At 37.7% G+C, this 19171-nt stretch overlaps 3 protein-coding genes across 6 annotated transcripts; 2 read left to right on the forward strand and 1 right to left on the reverse strand.

Moving 5' to 3' along the window:
- Positions 1-3814: 3814 nt before the first annotated feature.
- On the reverse strand, positions 3815-6159 carry crybgx (crystallin beta gamma X). The gene is made up of 6 exons (XM_084109687.1): positions 6053-6159; positions 5605-5653; positions 4788-4909; positions 4463-4598; positions 4187-4326; positions 3815-4066 (listed from the first exon to the last, which is right to left on the reverse strand). Exons 1-6 carry the CDS (start codon positions 6094-6096, stop codon positions 3934-3936), a joined length of 624 nt encoding a protein of 207 aa, XP_083965813.1. The 5' UTR covers positions 6097-6159; the 3' UTR covers positions 3815-3933.
- A 968-nt stretch (positions 6160-7127) lies between these two features.
- lctla (lactase-like a) lies at positions 7128-14377 on the forward strand. Of its 4 annotated transcripts, none has more exons than XM_084110404.1 (15): positions 7129-7294; positions 7554-7711; positions 7849-8015; positions 9305-9465; positions 9553-9640; positions 9738-9847; positions 10329-10457; positions 10689-10784; positions 11352-11406; positions 11493-11654; positions 11771-12045; positions 12152-12278; positions 13021-13220; positions 13388-13451; positions 13816-14377. In XM_084110404.1, exons 3-15 carry the CDS (start codon positions 7889-7891, stop codon positions 13935-13937), a joined length of 1716 nt encoding a protein of 571 aa, XP_083966530.1. In that variant the 5' UTR covers positions 7129-7294; positions 7554-7711; positions 7849-7888; the 3' UTR covers positions 13938-14377. The 4 variants fall into 4 exon arrangements, with proteins under 4 accessions (XP_083966531.1, XP_083966530.1, XP_083966532.1 ...); XM_084110406.1 differs by lacking the exon at positions 7129-7294 and adding an exon at positions 13638-13711 and having other exon boundaries at positions 7317-7711; XM_084110405.1 differs by lacking the exon at positions 7554-7711 and having other exon boundaries at positions 7128-7294.
- A 249-nt stretch (positions 14378-14626) lies between these two features.
- tipin (timeless interacting protein) lies at positions 14627-19087 on the forward strand. The gene is made up of 8 exons (XM_084110483.1): positions 14627-14769; positions 15693-15829; positions 16524-16617; positions 16743-16818; positions 16946-17068; positions 17711-17765; positions 17858-18037; positions 18246-19087. Exons 2-8 carry the CDS (start codon positions 15706-15708, stop codon positions 18464-18466), a joined length of 873 nt encoding a protein of 290 aa, XP_083966609.1. The 5' UTR covers positions 14627-14769; positions 15693-15705; the 3' UTR covers positions 18467-19087.
- Positions 19088-19171: the final 84 nt, after the last annotated feature.

The raw sequence follows: 19171 nt of genomic DNA on the forward strand, positions 1-19171 counted from the left end.
CTCGTGAGATTTGTCAGGGCGCCACCTCTCAAACTTTCATTGTTGGTTTTGCCAGCGGCGTGCCTGTGCTTTTTTTGCATAGTGTGCCTTTAACTACTGCTGAAATATAGCCTATCACTTTCTAAAATATCTGACCATTGAGTGCCACGATTGACCACTCAGAATCTAGTATTCCTGAAAGTAGTCTAATAAATCTTGACACGATTTTGAAGTACTGTCAATGTTTTTTTAAATCTGTATAGCAGGAAATGTGTTGTTTAGGTAATTACTTGGCAACCCTTTAAATACCTTTCAGCTCATACTCACACACACATTGCTCAAAGAGTCATTATTGATGAGTGAGAGGGAAGTGAGGGAGTCAGTCCTGGCATCACTGCAAAGCTGTTAGTGCTGGCTGAATGGAGGTGGGTGCACGGGATGCATAATTGGTCCAGTGTGCATGTGTGCGAGCATTGGTGATAATTGTGGTTCACAGGTGGCCACAGTGGTGGCCTGTCCAAGCTTTGAGTTCATACCAGGGCCTGGGACAAAAGACAAAAGATTCCAGGGCTCTTTGTTATTGACTGTGGTCAAAGCCTCTGGCCATTCCCGTGTCCACCTAAACATGAGTTCATGAGTCTCCTGAGAATTCAAACAAGAGTCTTGAAAAGAACCACTGCAAAGAACGCAGTATTGATGTTAAGATCTCATGGCAATATTTACATGCAGAATAGTAACAGTATCTGAAAATGATTTTTCTGAAACTACTAAGAGGTTTTCTACTTTTAAACAATTAAACAATAAACCATATATTTAATATAAAAATTATAAAGTGCATGAAAATAATGATAACTGCTGAGCAAAACTAGTTCTTGTAATTGTTCCAACCATCCAGTACAGCCACATACTGGTGTATGTAAGACTAGAATGTATTCACTGATTTGACATCACAGTGATCTAGGAAATTTTAGTGGCATTATAGCAAAAGTGCCCCAGTAAAACCTCTTTTGGCGCCTCCTATCAGATATTGTCATCAGATAATGCAGAAATTCCTTAGATATGCCATTAGCATTGAGCATGCAGTCTCCCCAGGCATTTCCCTTCTTTGTTGACTAAAAGTCCAAAAACAAGTTGAAACAAGACGCCACGCTGCCAAGTGGCATGTACCATCAAGATTTCCCTGATAATCATACTGAAATAGCTTGTCAGACATGAAAGAGTTTGCGTTTAAGCCTTGCAGGGTATTTTCTGGTGAGATCATCTTTCTGCAACATAGACCAAGCAAAAAGGCTGAGAGCGCAAGGAAGAACATTGTACATTGACAAAGTGATATCTATACATTGCAAATGAGTCAAAACAGACAGAATATATTAGGATACCTACAACATTGCATTATCTTCAATTAAGTAGTGCTTACCAAAAAAAGTATTTACCAAAATAGCTGCTACAGAAGATGGGGGAGAACACAGATTTTTTATTTTTTTATTTTAACAGACTATCCTGTTGTAGCCTACATTCTGTCTAATTCTCTTTAGTGTCTATACACTTTCTCTCTTGGGCCAAAATCAAGTAGGTGGAGTTTCCAAGATTCGATTGACAAAAACAATGTGACATTCATGTCTGTTACTGCCTCGCTTGAGAGAGTGGGAGTGAATGTAAGTTTTTACTGTGACATTCTGATGAAGATGCGTGTCAGAATTAGATAGAAGCCGTTTCATAGGGAAGTTCCCAAGTGTTTGTGTGTGAACGAAACCAAACCAGACTGAGATAATAACTGCCATTAAGGTGTGCTGTACTGTGAGGTGTGTGCTTGTTTGGGGACTCTGTCACGTAGTACTGTAATTATGTAACATGAGGACTGGTAATCTATGACGTTTGGCTTATGGATCACAGTAAAAGTCGACGCACAGAGAAAAAGAGCAAATAGAGAAGAGGTCAAACAGCTTATACAGAACAACCAATGTGTGGTATGTTTGTAAGTGCAAATTTGCATACATAAACACACTCAGAGACAGAGGGATTCAAAGTAGAATTGTTCAAACTTGACTGGCGGTTTGCTGTGTGGATGTAAATGGCCTAAATGTTTTTGTGTGTGTGGGACTGAAGCAAGAGGAATGTTGTGTATGGGTGGTCAATTAGTTTACCATTTCAGCTGTGACCAACTGGCTTACTGGAAAGTAACATAGGATCCTTCCCATTCAGCAGGCCTTACCACCTCCAAGGTCAGACTCTGACTGTTTGTTTGTGTGTGTGGTACAGAGGGAAGGAGTTTTGAGTTTTGTGATGGACTTCCTGCCCTGACCTCCAAAAAAAAAAAAAAAAAAAAAAAAAAAAAGGTACTGTTTAGGCATTAGTTTAAATCATGGGCATAAAACATAAGAGCAACACAGCTGTATTTGCCTATTATTTTCTATAGCGTGCACATACGCTTCTGTAAAAGTTTGGGGTCAGTAAGATTTTTAAAGAAGTCTCTTATGCTCACCAAGGCTGCGTTTATTTGATAAAAAATACAGTGGAAACTAATATTGTGAAATATTATTACATTTTCAATTTGGATACAATTATGCTGTTTATTTGCTTTATTGCAATTATGCTTGCTACAGTTATTTGGCGCTCAAGAAACATTTCTTATTATTATCAATGTTGAAAACAGTTATGCTGCTTAATATTTTTATGAAAACTGTGGGGGGGGGGGGGGATTCGTGGATGAATAAAAAGTTTATTTGAAATAGAAATCTTTTGTAACACCTAACATTTGAACAGTTGTTTGTATGGTTTGGCATTATGTTTCAAATCAGCAGATTCTCTGTGAAACATCAGATTGTTTTATGAATTGTAAATATTCACTATTCACTTATACAATAAATTAATTCATATTATAAACTTAATAATCTATATTATAGTATATTATCCACTAAACTCCTGTTTTACTCTAATTATTGGATTTTTGGATAGCTATTTAACCCTGTGGAATCATTTAGTCATACTACTAGTATAAGAGCAACAGTCTCTGCAGCAACAGCAGTGGTAACAGTAACATCTGCTCTAGTATTATATTGTAAATAAAGTGCCAGAACATTATAACATAATGGTTGTGCTAAACATTTGTTTATAATCAAATAACCTCTTTTCACTCTTGCCTCTCTCTCATTCCCTGTACATCCTTCTCTTTGAGACATAATCCTTAACCAATTTGCATTCTTTCTACCCCTCCGCTGTTTCTGCATGTAAAGGAGGCACTGGTGGGATACCTCCAGGCTGCTGTGGTGACCGTGAGAGATATGTAGCAGCACAATGTCATCGGCACAACCGGGCCACAGCAACTGCTATTCCCACGACCCACAGAAATACCTCACCGGCCTTTAGAGAGCACGGCAGCATGTGTCTGTCAGTCCAACACAGAGCTAAAGCCCGTGTGAATTCCTTAACGTATGCTCAAATATACACAGATGAGCTTCACAGCTGCTCTTTAAAGGATTCGGATCATAGAAGAGAGGGCAAAGTCGTGAGCTCACTGTTCCTATTAGCATCCCACGTCTAATGATGCGTCCCATCAGGGCAGTAGGACGAAACGGAGTACTGTAGCACCCTGGGAACAATCCTGGATCTGTGCTGTCTAAAGATGGTGGTGGCTCTGACATGCCAGGTAACAGTGTATAACAGACAGGCTGATATTGCAGAAACTCAAATGCGCATGATGTGCTTCACCAGCAGAGGGCGACACAACACGTTCTTGCACCCTAAAAGCTCTTGAGCTGTTGAAGAACTTTTCATCTTTATCATACCAGATGAATTATGTAATTACTGTTAGATAATGGAAGCACAAACAATAATATTTGTCTTTTTCATCAGTTTATTACTAAAATAGGTCTTCTGTAGGGTTTGTTTCACTTAGAGCTGGCATATTTTTGTATAAAGAGCTGACGGGTGTGGGTGTTTTTCATGGGATTTTGTTTAGCTGAAGCGGACGCGGCGAATTGAGCCAACGGTGCTGTTTTGAGCACCCCAGTCAGAGAAGTTATTGTAGTCCTTCTTTTCCAGGATGTAATGGGCTCCTCTGTAGTTTGGCTCCTGGTACGCCACCCAGCTGTGGTCAGGAAAGAGAGATTGGAAATATATATTTAAAAAAAGATGCACACAATACTGAATATATGAACAGAATAAATATCCAAGTAGGCTACTTTAACATCAGTGAACTTGTACTCACGTTCCACCCATTACTCTGATGGAGGACACCCTGTTAAGGCTGTAACGGCTCATCAGGTTGGGGATGTCATCATGGAGCTCTGTCTTCTTGCCTGAGTAACCTGCCCTCTCAAACAGCTGTGCACGGGCAGTGTTTGTGTCCTAGCCCACCAAATACACACAAACAAAAGGAAAACTCCAGGTTTATGTTTTTTTTTTGTTTTTTTTTTACATTGGCATTTGTGAGAATATTGTTTTTTAATTATTTTTGTACTATTGAATAAAATGTGTGTCTCACCTGTTTCACAGCACGAACCGAGGAGATGTGGTCACCCAGAGCACACCACTTATCAGTGCAATTGTACTCCCCCCGGTCAGACATGTCCCACAGGTACTGACGCCCTCGGAAGTTCTCATGTTCGTATCCCACCCATCTACACATGAACACATGTCACAAGTAAAATGCAAAAATAGCTGAGTGGGCTTGAATTGGCAAAATGTAATTACATTTAGATTAGAATCTTTTCAAAATATCGACTGAATCAAGATGTGAAGTAATCATTAATGTCAGATTTATAAAAGGTCAAACAAGGTCTTGTGATATAAAACTGCCATGTACTCACGCTCCACTCTCCACCTGGACAGAGTTGCATCTGTCGGGAAAGTTTTTTTCACTCAATTTCTGACAGTCAGAGGTCAGGTCCAGTCGCCGACCTGCAAAGTTCCTCTGCTCGAAAAGGGTCACCTGAAAAACACAACTAATGTTAAAAAACCCCACTTGAATATATACACATTCATTTAAGTATTTAAAAAGCACAACAGGATTTAAAAGAATTTTTGTAGCATATGTGACCCTGGACCACAAAACCAGTCACATGTCGCACACGTACAGTATGTGGCAATAGCCAACAATACATTGCATGGGTCAAAATGATCGATTTTTCTATTATGCCAAAAATCATTAGGATATTAAGTAAAGATCATGTTCCATGAAGATATTTTGTAAATTTCCTACCGTAAATATATAAAAAATATATTTTTGTGAGTGGATGCAGCAAAATCACGAACATAAATGGACAACTTTAAAGGCGATTTTCTCAATGATTACATTTTTTGCACCCTCAGATTCCAGATTTTCAAACAGTTGTATCTCAGCCAAAATATTGTCCTATCCTAACAAACCATACATCATCTGAAAGCTGAATAAATAACCATAGATGTATAAATCCCAATTTAAAAAAAAAAAGACCCTTGTGACTGGTTTTGTGGTTCAGGGTCACATATATGAAACTAGCAACTTTTTCAGCTAATTTTCCAAATGACTTTTCCTAAAAACACCACTAAAGCTGTATGAGAAGCGATAAAAAGAGTAAGACTGATATATTATTCATCAGCACCAAACTCAGTGCTGAGTCACTATGCAGGAAAGTAAACTCTTACCCTCCCACTGGACCCGTAGAAGGCACGTTGGAGCACAGACCCCAGCTTGCTAGGGGGAAAAAGTCCAGTACTCTTAGCATATTTTCCAACAGAGAACACATATACAACAACAATCAATAAAAATATGCCATGAAAGAAGCCAGTAGAAAATATAGCTTTTTGAACTGTTAACATGTAAATTAAAGTTACATTTGATTTGTTCCATGACAATGTATGCATGAAACAAATCAGTATGTTGTTTCAGGGCTTTCCTAACCGTATGGATGTGATCTGAACTACATATGTATTCTCTTCCACAAAACAGCAATGAGTCATGGATGTTGGTCTGACTTTTATATGCCTTTTTCTGCATTGATTAATACAGCCCTCTTGAGAGGTGCAGATCTGGTTGAAACTCAGTCCACAAAATTTGGTGTTGCTCTTGTTTCCAAATGCACCGCAAACATACCTGGTTTGTTGGGCTAGTCCGGGGACCTTAGTGAAGATGTTCATGTCAGCTCGTGGTGGCCACTAAGATGGTCCTTAAATACAGCAGGTACATAGGAACAGGGAGTGCTAGAATGCTCATACTCTTTCTGCTGCTCTCTCTGTAGTCGGTCTGTGTATTGATATGCTAAACACACAGTTTGCTATGTTTTGTCAAAGCCTTCAGCTATATGTGCATACAGAAACTCAAATGCACACATAGCTTAGACATGCAAATCAGTAGCCCATGCAAGACAACATGCATGTTCACATGATAAACCAACATACATTGAACACATTCTGCTTCATACACACTTAAACACACATACACAAACATACACATACAGTTAAAGAGTGCAGTGCCAACACTTTCTAAAACAATTCAGCATTCTTTTCACAGTTCATTTACATTGCATTTCGTGTTGAAACTGGAGCAGCTATATGCTGAAAAAAATCGAAACAACAAAAATAATGACATTTTCAAGTAGAAAGACTGAAATCGTATTTTCATATAAAATGTCCTCTAATAATCTTTGTCAGATGTTGTAAAAAATATTTTAATGCATAAAGCAATGACACAATGACAGCCACACATATGTATAGATCTGTTCAGTGGTAACCAACCATGATTTTATATAATATTGGTCTATATTGATTATCCTAGTTCAGTCAGAATTGGATTCGGGAAAATATTTTATATATTGAAATATTATTTTATATCATTTGTATATTATATTTTGCATTATAAAAGAACATTATACATTATTACTAAAGTATATGTAGTGCTCATTTACTCAATAGAAAATGATTCAGACATTGCTTATTTTTTTTATAGTCGCATTGGTTCAGAATTTGATTCAGAAATGCTGCTGATTAAAGTCAACCTTTTTTCATAGCATAAACTTGTATTTCTCCTTTGGGGGCCAAAATGCAAATGTATCACCAACATCAACTTGCTTACAGAGTCAAATGTTCAATTCTATAAAACATGTTAGGAGCAGCACTTTTCCCCTCTCAGCCCATTGAATTTGAACAGTGGGTATTTGGGCCTGTGTGTGGCTCCTGAATGGAGCTTGGATCTACTAGATGCTTCGCTACTGTTTTGTGCGTGCGGGCGCACAGGCACTGGGCAGCTTTGTGAGGGTGAATGAAGTTCAGAAGCTTAGGTAACCTTCTGGCACTTTGGAGTGGATTCCAGTCGGGACAAATGTGAGGCCTGGAGCAGGTAAACGTGTATATGTGCTTGAGTGTGAATCTAGATGGAGGGAGAGGGTGAGAGGAGGGAGAGAGAGAGACAAGAGACAGGGCAAAGCTGCTGGTTCCTGTGAAGAGAAGGGAGCGTTTTAATCATCTTCTCATCCTCTCTCCTTCAGATAGAAACTCACATCTCCTCTTTTCAGGATAAATACTTTTGAGATGTCTTTCATATTGGCAGCTCTTGACAAACTGACTTATTTTTTGTCTCTGATAGCCTTTTGTATCAGTTTGTCTTATAGCTGGCTGAAATGAGAGTTAATTCATCTGATCTGATCTGGGTTTGGAATTCTTTTTGACGTTTTGGGCGATTGCACGTGGATTGTGACAGCTTTTTAGTTTGGGATGCATCATTGATATGCCTCAGCTCCAGAACTGACCACTCTGAGTATGTTTTCTTATTTTTGAAATGAGGATAACTGATGTGAAGTTTCTCCATGTATACCTAATTTAAGAACAACTGCAAGAATAAAACATTTTCGAAGATGTGCCTGTAAGTAAAAGGAGTCTGTTTTATCTGTGCAGGTGTTACTAGTAAAAAACTAACTCCTATGAGAATAAGAGGATGCCACAACACAGTGTGCTGAGGATATGCCACATTCTGCTACTGGCACCCTGCATTTTTTCCAGCGAAGACTTTGACTGGACCAAGAACGAAAAGGGATCATTTCAGTATGGCACATTTCCTTCAGGTAAAGCATTACTCATAAAAGCAATTAAAACTTACAAATAACAGCAAATAGATGTATTTTCTCTTTAAGCTCAAATATTAAAATACATTTAAGTATGCAACTGGGTGAAAAAAATGTCTTTTACATTGTTTGCAGCACAGTAAAAATAAAGTGATAAAAGCAGGTAAATAAGATTAAAAACTATAATCATGTCTTGAAATAATAAAAAAATTCATAAAAATAAAAATGTTTTATATAAAATAACATTTTTATAAGATTAATTAATAGCAATTTAATCGCACATCAATTTCGGCTGAGAAATTACCCCCAAAAGATTATTTAAAGTCATTATTGTGTTAAATGAGAAAAGCATCAAATAGACATTACAAAAAGTAGTTTTAGAAATAAATATTTTATTTAATACACATAAACTTTAGGCTACAACGGCCATGACTTTTTTTTTTCAGAAGCTGCATCTGAATTGGTATTTAGATATATTTACAGACCAAAACAGTTTGGTTACCAACATTCTTCAAAATATCTTCTTTTATGTTCCACAAAAGAAAGTAAGTCATACATGTTTGAAACTACATGAGGGTGAGTAAATGGAAATAAACAGAATGTCTAAATGAGGATGTTATTGAGTCGTTCATTCATCTGATTCGTTCAAACGGCTGATTCATTCAGGGATGAAGTAAATGTCTCTCTTTATGAATGGGCCATGTGAGACTGCCGGCCTGGCGCTGCTGTCCTCAGGCTGCTGTGACGTATGGCTCTGCGGTTCTGCAGTTGGTTATTATTGGAGAGATTCGCTCAAAATGCGGACGCTTTAGAAATAAAACACCGCTGTGTTGCTCGGAGACGCACAGCACAGTTCTGGTTGTACAGGTAATATTTTCATTGGAAAAATTTGAGCAAAAACTGACAATATCGTGTCTGAAATAACACAATATTAACCTCCTACTTACTGTTTAAACAGCACTTGTGTGATATTTTGCACGTGTTACTTACTATAGCCTATCATATGATATAAATCAAAAACTTATAAACGGGCATCTCAAATTTTAGGGGTATTCTAACTGCATTCTATAGGCTCCATCACACAGTGAGTTGTCCAATCACCAATCAATCAACTATGAAATAAATGTAAAATGACATATGTAGGTCTGGGGCAGGTGCATTAAATAATTTTAATGAATTATTTCCCCATAACTAATTAATTAAATGAACGCATTAAATCGACAGCCCTAATATACAGTATATCCTTTTTTTATATATAAATGAGTATGTGTGTATGCATACATTTTCAGGATTCTCTTGGGGTGCTGGCAGTTCAGCATACCAAACAGAGGGAGCATGGGATAAAGATGGAAAAGGAAAGAGCATCTGGGATGTGTTCTCCCACAAGAGAGGGAAAACCCACCGGAATGACACCGGTGACTCATCCTGTGATGGCTATAATAAAATCAAGGTGCTATGATTAACTTTATCAGAAATGCACAATGACGTACAGTATGTAGACACTTTGGTTCTAAGAGTTTTTTAATGTATGTTTTAGGATGATATCTCACTGATGAAAGACTTGAAGCTGAACCACTATCTCTTTTCCATCTCCTGGCCAAGGATTCTGCCCAGTGGCATTAAGAGTAATTCAAATTAATGTTAAAATGAAGGGGAAAAAAAGTTTTCTTTTACACTATTTTACAAGAGTCATAACCAAACTTTTTTCTGATTGTCTTTTAGCTGACTACATCAATGAGAAAGGGATAGAGCACTATGATAACATGATTAATATGCTTCTGGAAAACAGAATCACACCGATTGTGACGCTCTACCACTGGGACTTACCTCAGGTAAATCAAAATCCTCACTGAGGAAGACAATAGCTGAAATCGCAAATTGTCTAGTAGGTACTACATTCAGTTTGAAACGTACTTTACAACCATTAAAAAGTATCTTCTATATAGTATGAATATGGGTAATATGAATGAAACTTTGGATGTCCTACATCTGCCATGTTGTCAGTTGCATCACTTCTCTGCCATTCACAAATCCTCTCCCGTGGCCTCATGGGATAGTAAAGGTATATCTGGGTACTTTTTGCTGTACTGTTTTATCCTGTGAATTCATATATACTACTCGTCTCCCAAATACTACTCTACTCGTTATCCACCTACAGCTCATAATACATGTAAAATTCGGACACAGGGAATGACCCTGAATTATCTTTCTAAAAAATATTTACAATTAGTATATCAGAGTACACATCTAAAGAGTATATATCAGAGTATACTTCAATTTGATTTAATTTTCAAAATACCTGTGCCTTTACAGGTTCTGGAGGAGAAATATGGAGGTTGGCAAAATGCAAGTATGATCAACTTCTTCAACGATTTTGCCAACCTGTGCTTTGAGAGATTTGGCAATCGAGTCAAATACTGGATCACCTTCAACAATCCTTGGGTAAGAACTGTAAAAATAGTGTCCACAATTATAATTCCAACTCATTACAAATTTAATAATCATAATTAATTTTTCATGCAAATTTCAAGTAACTTGGCCTTTCTCTAAAATTCCACAATATTAGTAAGTAATATCAAGTTGTTGTTTTTTAAATTAAATAAAAGCTAGCAACAATTCCTGTCAAGGATACTTTGACTTATATGAGAAAAAAGATTCCTCCCATGTTTCTAGTCTGTTGCAGTAGAGGGGTATGAGACTGGAGAACATGCTCCTGGTCTGAAGATGAGGGGTACTGGTGCCTATAATGCTGCCCACAACATCATTAAGGTGATCAAAATCCACCGCAGTTCACTGTAGTTTAATAACCCTAACAAGTGAGCAACATAATTCAGACGCCAAGTTATCAATGCAATCCACTTTGCTGTAGTATCCACCTTGTTTCAACATAAAAGTGGGTGCGGCTATTTGTAACTTCCGGTATTGGTATCGGTTCCAGTAATTTTAGCTGTACAAAAGCAGCTATTATGCTGCTTGATATTGCAATTTGGTTATCATAATCATAAACATAAAGTTTTACCGTTTACTACGCTTTGTTAATCTTCTAGTTATCTACCTATAGTGGCTATTGAATCTGAAGTCTTACGCATTTACAGAAAATAGCTTACTTAACTGCAAAATAAGGTGGATACTCTTAAACCAGAAATTGCGTATGGACAGCAGAGACAAAAATGCTAAATATAAATGATAAAACACAAATGATCATATAAGCATGCGTTTAGGGATAGCAAGCTATTCCAAAAAGACTTATCGACAACTATTAAAACCACTGTTCTTTTGAAACAAATTCAAATGTAGTGAACTAAAGCTCACTTTTACCATTTGCTGCACTGACAGGCTCATGCTAAGGTCTGGCACACATACGACGCCCAATGGCGAAACAAGCAGAAAGGTAGACAAATTTCAGATACTGAATTCAACTAATAACCTGTCAAGGCACAAAGGTCCAAACTAGTATAAGTGTTTCTGCCATTTCAGGTATGGTGGGCATCTCCCTGTCAGCAAACTGGGGAGAACCAGTGGATGTCACCAATCAGCGAGATATAGAAGCCGCTGAAAGATATGTTCAGTTCTACTTGGGATGGTTTGCCACGCCACTCTTTCATGGAGACTATCCTCAAATTATGAAAGACTATATTGGTAAGTGGCAAACCGCAAATAAATAGACAAACAAAAATGTATCTGCTTTTTTAGTAGGGGCTGGTGATAATTTACATATACGTATTTCATCAGCGTTTTCTGTTTTATTTCTGCAGTTAGGAAGAGTGCCCAGCAGGGCCTGAGTAGCTCTCGCCTGCCTACTTTCAGCCCTCACGAGAAAAGTTACATCAGAGGCACTTGTGACTTCCTGGGCATCAGCCACTTCACCACACGCTACATCACACAAAAGAACTTTCCCTCCAACCGTGGAAACAGCTACTTCACTGACCGTGACCTGGCTGAGCTGGTGGACCCACAGTGGCCTGACCCTGGATCAGAGTGGCTCTATGCTGTGCCATGGGGCTTCCGCCGTCTGCTCAGCTTTGTAAAGGTACATTTACACATCTCTGTAAACATCTTTGCAACAACTACTTCCAGACGGTAGGCAGTAGTCTGACTAGCACATTGGTGGCTCATATATCTTTTTGTATTCTTAGACACAGTATGGAGACCCCATGATTTACGTGACAGGAAATGGAGTATCAGAGAAGATGATGTGCACAGAACTGTGTGATGACTGGAGAATGCAGTACTTCACGGATTACATAAATGAAATGCTTAAAGGTCAGAATCAATAAATCTATGCCTTCTATAGTTAAATACTCTTAGACCAGTGGAGCTCAACAAAGGGGCCAGGGCCACAGTATGACTTTGTATTAAAAATTATTTAATTATTCTTTCCCCTCCCATTGTTCTCTACTGTTCTATCAAGATAAAGCCAAAATAATCCCATACATCCATCCATATATATATGTGTGTGTGTGTGTGTGTGTGTGTGTAATTATATTAACAAATAATTCAAACTAAAATAAAAAAACAAATGTAAACTGAAATCATATTTCTTTTTTCCTATTTGTAACTATATTTAAAAATTAGTTACCAAATTAGTTGAATCCTATAGAATTACAAAATTAATTATGTTAACTTAATTTAATATATCAGTGCTCCCAGTTTTTGTTAATAAAAGAGTTTTAAAACAAGCAGCATTGTCATAATTAAAGAGAAGAGAAAATCTCTTAACCATTAATGGGGCTTATGAATATTGTAAAATGGGGGACCTTCGAGTCAAAAAGGGTGAGAACCATCGTCTTAGACTAGATTTAATAAAATGACCCATTCAGAACATGCAAATCTAAATGTACAGAAACTTGATTACTGATTGACCATGTCACTGCTTTAGGTCTCTAAAAATTCGAAATGCTTTCAAACGTTTCTACAGATCTTCAAATCTCTTCATACACTGATAAATAAAACCCATTCAACCAGTGAAAGGAACCTTTTTGTTTTTTACTTCTATTTCATTCAGCGGTTAAAGATGGAGTTAATGTGAAAGGCTACACAGCTTGGTCACTGCTTGACAAGTTTGAGTGGGATGAGGGCTACTCTGAAAGATTTGGCCTGTACTATGTGGATTTTGGGAGCAAAAATAAGCCACGCTACCCAAAAGCATCAGTTCAGTACTACAAGCGCATCATCAGCTCGAATGGCTTCCCCAATCAGAGAGAGGTATGACGTCATCGGCAATTGACTTTAGCAATATAATATAATGCTAATTTAATGTTAGTTCGTCTTTTGAGTCAATGAGAGCTTTTTTTGTGCAATCTGTGTGATGAACTTATTATGTCTCAGTTCACATCTTATGCAGTTTTTAAGTTGGATCATGTTTACCACAGATTGAAAGCTGGAAAAGAAAGGCACTGGAAACATGCACCTCAAGTAACCAGCTCCTTGCGGCAGGTTAGTGTAACTGTTGCTGACTTCACTCCCCACTGGGCAGCACAACCGGCAGTGATCTAGCTGGGGCAAATAAAAGAAAATTCTGTCTCAAATTACATTTTCTATTTGTAACCAAGCACATTATACAGAGAAAGAAAAGTATAGTGTAATTTTCTAACAGGAATTTTCTTTTGTTTGCCCTTCCAGCTAGAAGAAAATCCAAGGAAAATAAGGAACATGCAGATATGCCAAAGGTTTGGCCTGTGCATGATGAAGTTTAGGTACAGGGCTGAAATATTGCTATTTTTGGAGGTTGGCCTGTTTCACGTGTTCTCTGGGCAGTGCTAGTGCTATTTATGACTTACCTGTGTGTGTTTTTTCCCAGATCCACTGATCAGACACATGGAGATGGTCACGGAGATTGTCGTCCCCACTGTGTGCACTCTCTGCATTCTCCTCAGTGCAGTTTTTCTCATGTTTCTGCTGAGAACACGGATATTAAACTGACTGCTTCACATTTACACAACTATATTTTTTTAACATTGCATGTGTCCCTGCAGCATTTCTCTTTTTGTATTGATTATTATGAATAATTATGAAATGCAGAGACTCGTTTACATGTACCTTGAAATAAAATGGTACACAAATGTACTTCTGTGTTCATGAATTGTTGGACCATCCGAACATCTCTCAACAAATTACCCAGAGGATAAGTTGAGGTTTGAGTGTTGAGTATGAGGTGATAAAGAGTTTCTGAAACTTTTTGAAAGCAATTTTGTATCTCTTTTGTGTGTGAAAAACAATCATACGATTAGCACTATGATAAAATGTGTCTGTAAAACTTTAAAATACTAAAATTCAGTGATTCAACCACCTATTGAAGCATACATTGCAGTGTAAGATCCACATGTAGCCTATAAGATTTGTGCTTTCAATAAAGTTTGAAACCCTGCATTATTATAGCTATATCTTTTTTAATATTACGATGTGTCTGTGTCTACATCGGTAATCTCTCGCAAAAACAACTACTAAGCGAATTCTTTAAACAAAAACAAGCCCAAAGTGGCGTATAATACGAGGATTTGTTTCAGTTTGACTTGTGAACGTCAGACTCGTCAGCGCTCCGAGCCGGTAGACGTCGCAGTTCTCATCAGTTACACGAGAAACGACGTAACAAAACCTTTGACGGTCGCCGTGTCAGAAATTTGATTGGCTGAGAGGGAAGGCGCCGGCAGAAACTTTGGTTCAGCAGCACTCAGACAGTGCACTGACTGTATCAATATCCTCGTGCTGCGGTCGGTGTTGAAGTTTCCTCCTTTGACAGGACAGCACATATTCAGTAAGTTCGACGGACCGCACTGATATTCAACTATGAAATTACAGTGACATCGGTTTGGCTTGATATCCAGTCATGGGCGAAACTAAGGGCGTCGTGCGTGTTGTTGAATCTTTATGGTGTCTGGCGCCAAATTGCCGGGACAGTAACAAAACAACTCTCTTCTACAACTTTTACATTTGTTCAATTCTACAGCTAAACTGTAATTGTGTCATGAGAACAACTCCCAATTACAGAATCGTGTGATATTGTTTTGTATTGTATGCTTCTTGCAGACGTTTAAACCTTTTTACAGTCTATGGTTTAAACCCAGGATGTTTCTTATTTCATAATGTATGAGCTATTGACAAAAAAACAAACAAAAAAAAAAACATTTGTTGCTGTCGGTCTTCTCAAACATACTGCAAAAATAAGGGTCTTTTCATCACTCCAATCATTGTTCAACATTTTTAAGTTTCATTCAGATAGCTACATGATTTTAACTACTGAGGAAGTTTATGATTGACTTTCTGTTTGTAAACAACTCGCTGCAACATTCTAGCATGGCTTACTGATACAATATTGTGGTGACGTGAGAGGTTGTTTCTAACAACTAGATTAAAATATTAACAAAGCTAAATAATAGACATTCAGAATTAGTTTGACATTTTAGCAATACATTTACATTTTTTAATTTATAAATTAATAGCATTTTAATTGGAATGTAATATGAAATTTGATATAAAATTAATATCTGACCATATTACCCCAGAAAACCCAGACTTTAGACAGTGATACTTACTGTTTGTTTATTGTTCATAAACACAAAAAAGATAAATAAAAAAAACCAGCTGATGTATCTGAACTTAATTTATGTGAACACTACTGAAGGTAAAATGAAGTTGTATTTATGTTCTAGAATTGATCATTCTCCTATTTCTCTACAGGATCTTGTGCACCATGATTGATCCGTTTGACATACCAGATTATGAGCACACAGAGGACGAGACTTTCCCTCCTTTTCCTCCTCCGTCATCGCCTGGTCGGCGGGACCTTGGGGAGGATGCTTTTGGCAATGGAGAGGGTCTGTTAGACTGTTTCTCATTCTTAACCATTTTAAAATGAACATTTCAGTGGGATTTCTTTTCCACTTGCTGCTTTGGTGATGTGAGCTGGTCAAATTCCCCATCCTGCCTTCCCATGCTACATAATTCCTGACAGTAGTTGTTCAATCCCTAAATACCTGTCAGCACCTGTCAACTGACCTCTCAGTGGCAGCTGGCAGTCTGGTTCTGGCAGGTCACGTGACCTGCCAGTGGCTGGCAGTCTGCCTCGGCAAGTTTCAGCAACATGATTTTTGGCAGATTTTGTGTGTCCTTCCTCTCTTGCTCCAGCGAATTATTACATTCATTTATTATTGTACATCTGTTCATATGATTCTGTTCTTTTAGAGGTTTTAAAATGTTTTATCACAATTAAAGCAGTCAAATATCTGTGATCCTGACTGGTTGGTTAAATATGGTTATTCATTTATTCAAAGTATATATTTTTAAACAATATACAGAAAATGGAACATTTTGAAAGTTTTGAAATTGAAAGTTTTATAATTAATCTGTTTTCATTCAGTAGTTGTCTTAAGTGAGGAGGCACGTCACGTGATCTGTCGGACCTCTTGCCAGCCAGCTGAATATTGAACCCCAACTTGATATTCATACTCTACATGGTAAAAATGTTTTGAGTTTAATCTGTAAATAAAACCCATTTTGTTGTGTGTTCAGGTGAGGAGGAAGGAGAAGTGTCAAAACTAGCAGAAGTGCCAGTGGCAAAAAGACGAACGGTGAAGAGGCCTCGGCCGAAACTGGATGCTAACAGGTACTGCACCAGATGGCAATTAATTGGTAATTAATGATAATTATTTGTTTATTTTAGCAGACAGAGTATGACTGACTTTCTCCACTGTTTACAGTTCTTCTCTTTCCCTCTCTTCTTTCTTTTAGGTTGATTTCTGAAAAGGGTCTTCCAGCTCTGCGTACTTTATATGATGATGTAAAGTTCAAAGGCAAAGGACATGAGGTAATGGCTTATCTTTCACTTAGACTTATAAATTCTGCTTATTCTTTGTCATATGATTACAGATGCTGTTGTTCTAGGATGTGTGAATACAGTTATCACTGCTCACTTTCATTCATTTCTGATTCAGGCAGAGAATCTGAAACTCCTCATGCAGAAAATGGAGAACTGGGCCCATCGCCTATATCCTAAAATGCAGTTTGAAGAGTTCATTGATAAAGTAGAGAGTCTGGGAGGCAAAAAAGAAGTTCAGGTAGGACTTCTGGCTTTACTATGCAAATGAAAAGAAAATAATTTTATCTGAAGGAAAAATCAAGATCACCTAGGAACTGTTCACACAGGATGTGTTCTTTCCATCTGTGCTTTTATTTTTTTATTATCTGTGTTTTTAAAAGTTTAAAAGCACAGATAAAAGTTTATTATCCATTTAAAAGCTATATTGTTGGCATTATGCCTTTATGACAAGACAGTAGAAGCTGTAACAGGAAGTGATAGGGTAGGAGAGAGGGAAGTGGAATTGGGAAAAGACCATGAGCCGGGACTTAAACTCGGCTGCCTGAAGCACTATTGTGCAAATCTATACTATCCGACCAATCTATGCACTTTTAACTGTTACTCTATGCACACATGCACTAAACAAGTGTCTTAGGTTGTTGAGCCACGTCTTCTGTCACACCATGACTGGCACATTTTTAATATCGAATGTGTGATTTAGCACACATTCAAGTTACAAGCAATTTCTGTTCAGTTAGCGTAAGAACATCCTGTTGTGAACACCTCCTCAGACAATAATTAATCCAGGAAGAGTTAAAAAAAAACATTAACGTGATATTTTACATCCTTAATAGATGTTGATTGCATCCTTTGTTAATGCTATACTTTGTTTCTACATTAGACATGTCTTAAACGAATTCGATTGGACATGCCAATAACACATGAGGACTTCGTTGGTAATGATACTTTTCAAATCTTGGCTGTCTTGCGCTACTATTGAAAGCAGTAGGTAAAACTGAAGTTTCACTGACTTCCTACTCTTCTCCAGAGGAGGCAGAGGTTCCAGTCCCAGAAGAGTCTGATCCAGCTGGAGAAGGAGTTTTCCCTGAAGATCCGTTCATCCATTCTACTCCTGCTCCGGCCTCTCTCACCGAGGAACAGCAGCGGCGCATAGAGCTCAACAAACGGCTCGCTCTGGAGAGGAGACTTGCGAAGCAGAAAGAGTTAGGTGTGTGGAGCCATTTGATATGATATGGCTTGATGTCAAGTTATGATCAGAATGCAAGCTCTCTCATTCGCCTCTAGTCCTGGGAAAAACCTGGGTCCACTGTGATTGCAATTATTAATTTTAAGATTCAGCTGCTTAAGTCCATGCTTTTGTTTCGCATTTTTTGACAATTTATTTTAAAAAAATATTTTTTTTATGATTTCCACAGAATCCTCTCAGAATTCCGTCCAGGGAGATGCAGATGAACCGTCCACCAGTTCTTCAGGACAGAACCCCATTCAAGAGAATCAGGACATTTTCGATCAGAGCATCTCAAACCAAACTCCACTCAAAGAAAAGCCAGCTGTACTTCAGAATTCCCCTTTAAATGATAATGAGGGTGCCAGCCCTGTTCCAAATGGCATAGTTGATGACGACGATAGCAATTGAACCAATCCTCCCTGTTTGTACAAAGAGGACTACAAATAAATTGAGGGTGTTTTGGGGAGTAGCAGCTAAATCAGTCGAGCTTTTTTTACATTTTAACCTTATAAAATCTTCCCAGTCATATGCCAGACATTTTCTGCACCTCATTTGCATGTTTTGTAATGTCAATCCAGGGATTGATCATCTCTAATGGTCTTTCACACACATTGATGTAGTTCAGCTTGCATTTTGTCATATTATCTTTTATCCTCTGTGAGGATTTTGAAATATTTTGCCTGTATTCAAAACTTTTTCCATAATCTCTTCCTCAGGTTCTTTGGGAATCACATTCCTTTTTTGCAGATAATCTTAATTATCACCATTTCATTTATTGTTAGCCAAAATTAATTTAAAAGTCCTAATATGCAAGCATGCAATAATGCAGGACTTAAGGGGGGGGGGGATCAAGTCAGTTTGTCATCACAAAACTGTTATTTTCAGTAATGCTGGTCAATTTTCAGTGTTTCAGTGTCGATTGTTTTGATTTTCGGAATAAATATGTTGATGTAGCACACCCTTTATGTATGATGTAATTAATGCAGTTCTATATTTTGAAGTGAGATTAAAGGCTGGAAAACATTACACAAATTTTAAAATCCAAAAAAATCACTATAAATAGTTAAAAGTGAAAAACTGACCACAGCGAACTCGTGCAGAAATGTCCATCTT

The sequence above is a fragment of the Abramis brama genome (genome assembly GCF_963993115.1).
Source record: "Abramis brama genome assembly, chromosome: 3".
Taxonomy (NCBI): Eukaryota; Metazoa; Chordata; class Actinopteri; order Cypriniformes; family Leuciscidae; genus Abramis; species Abramis brama.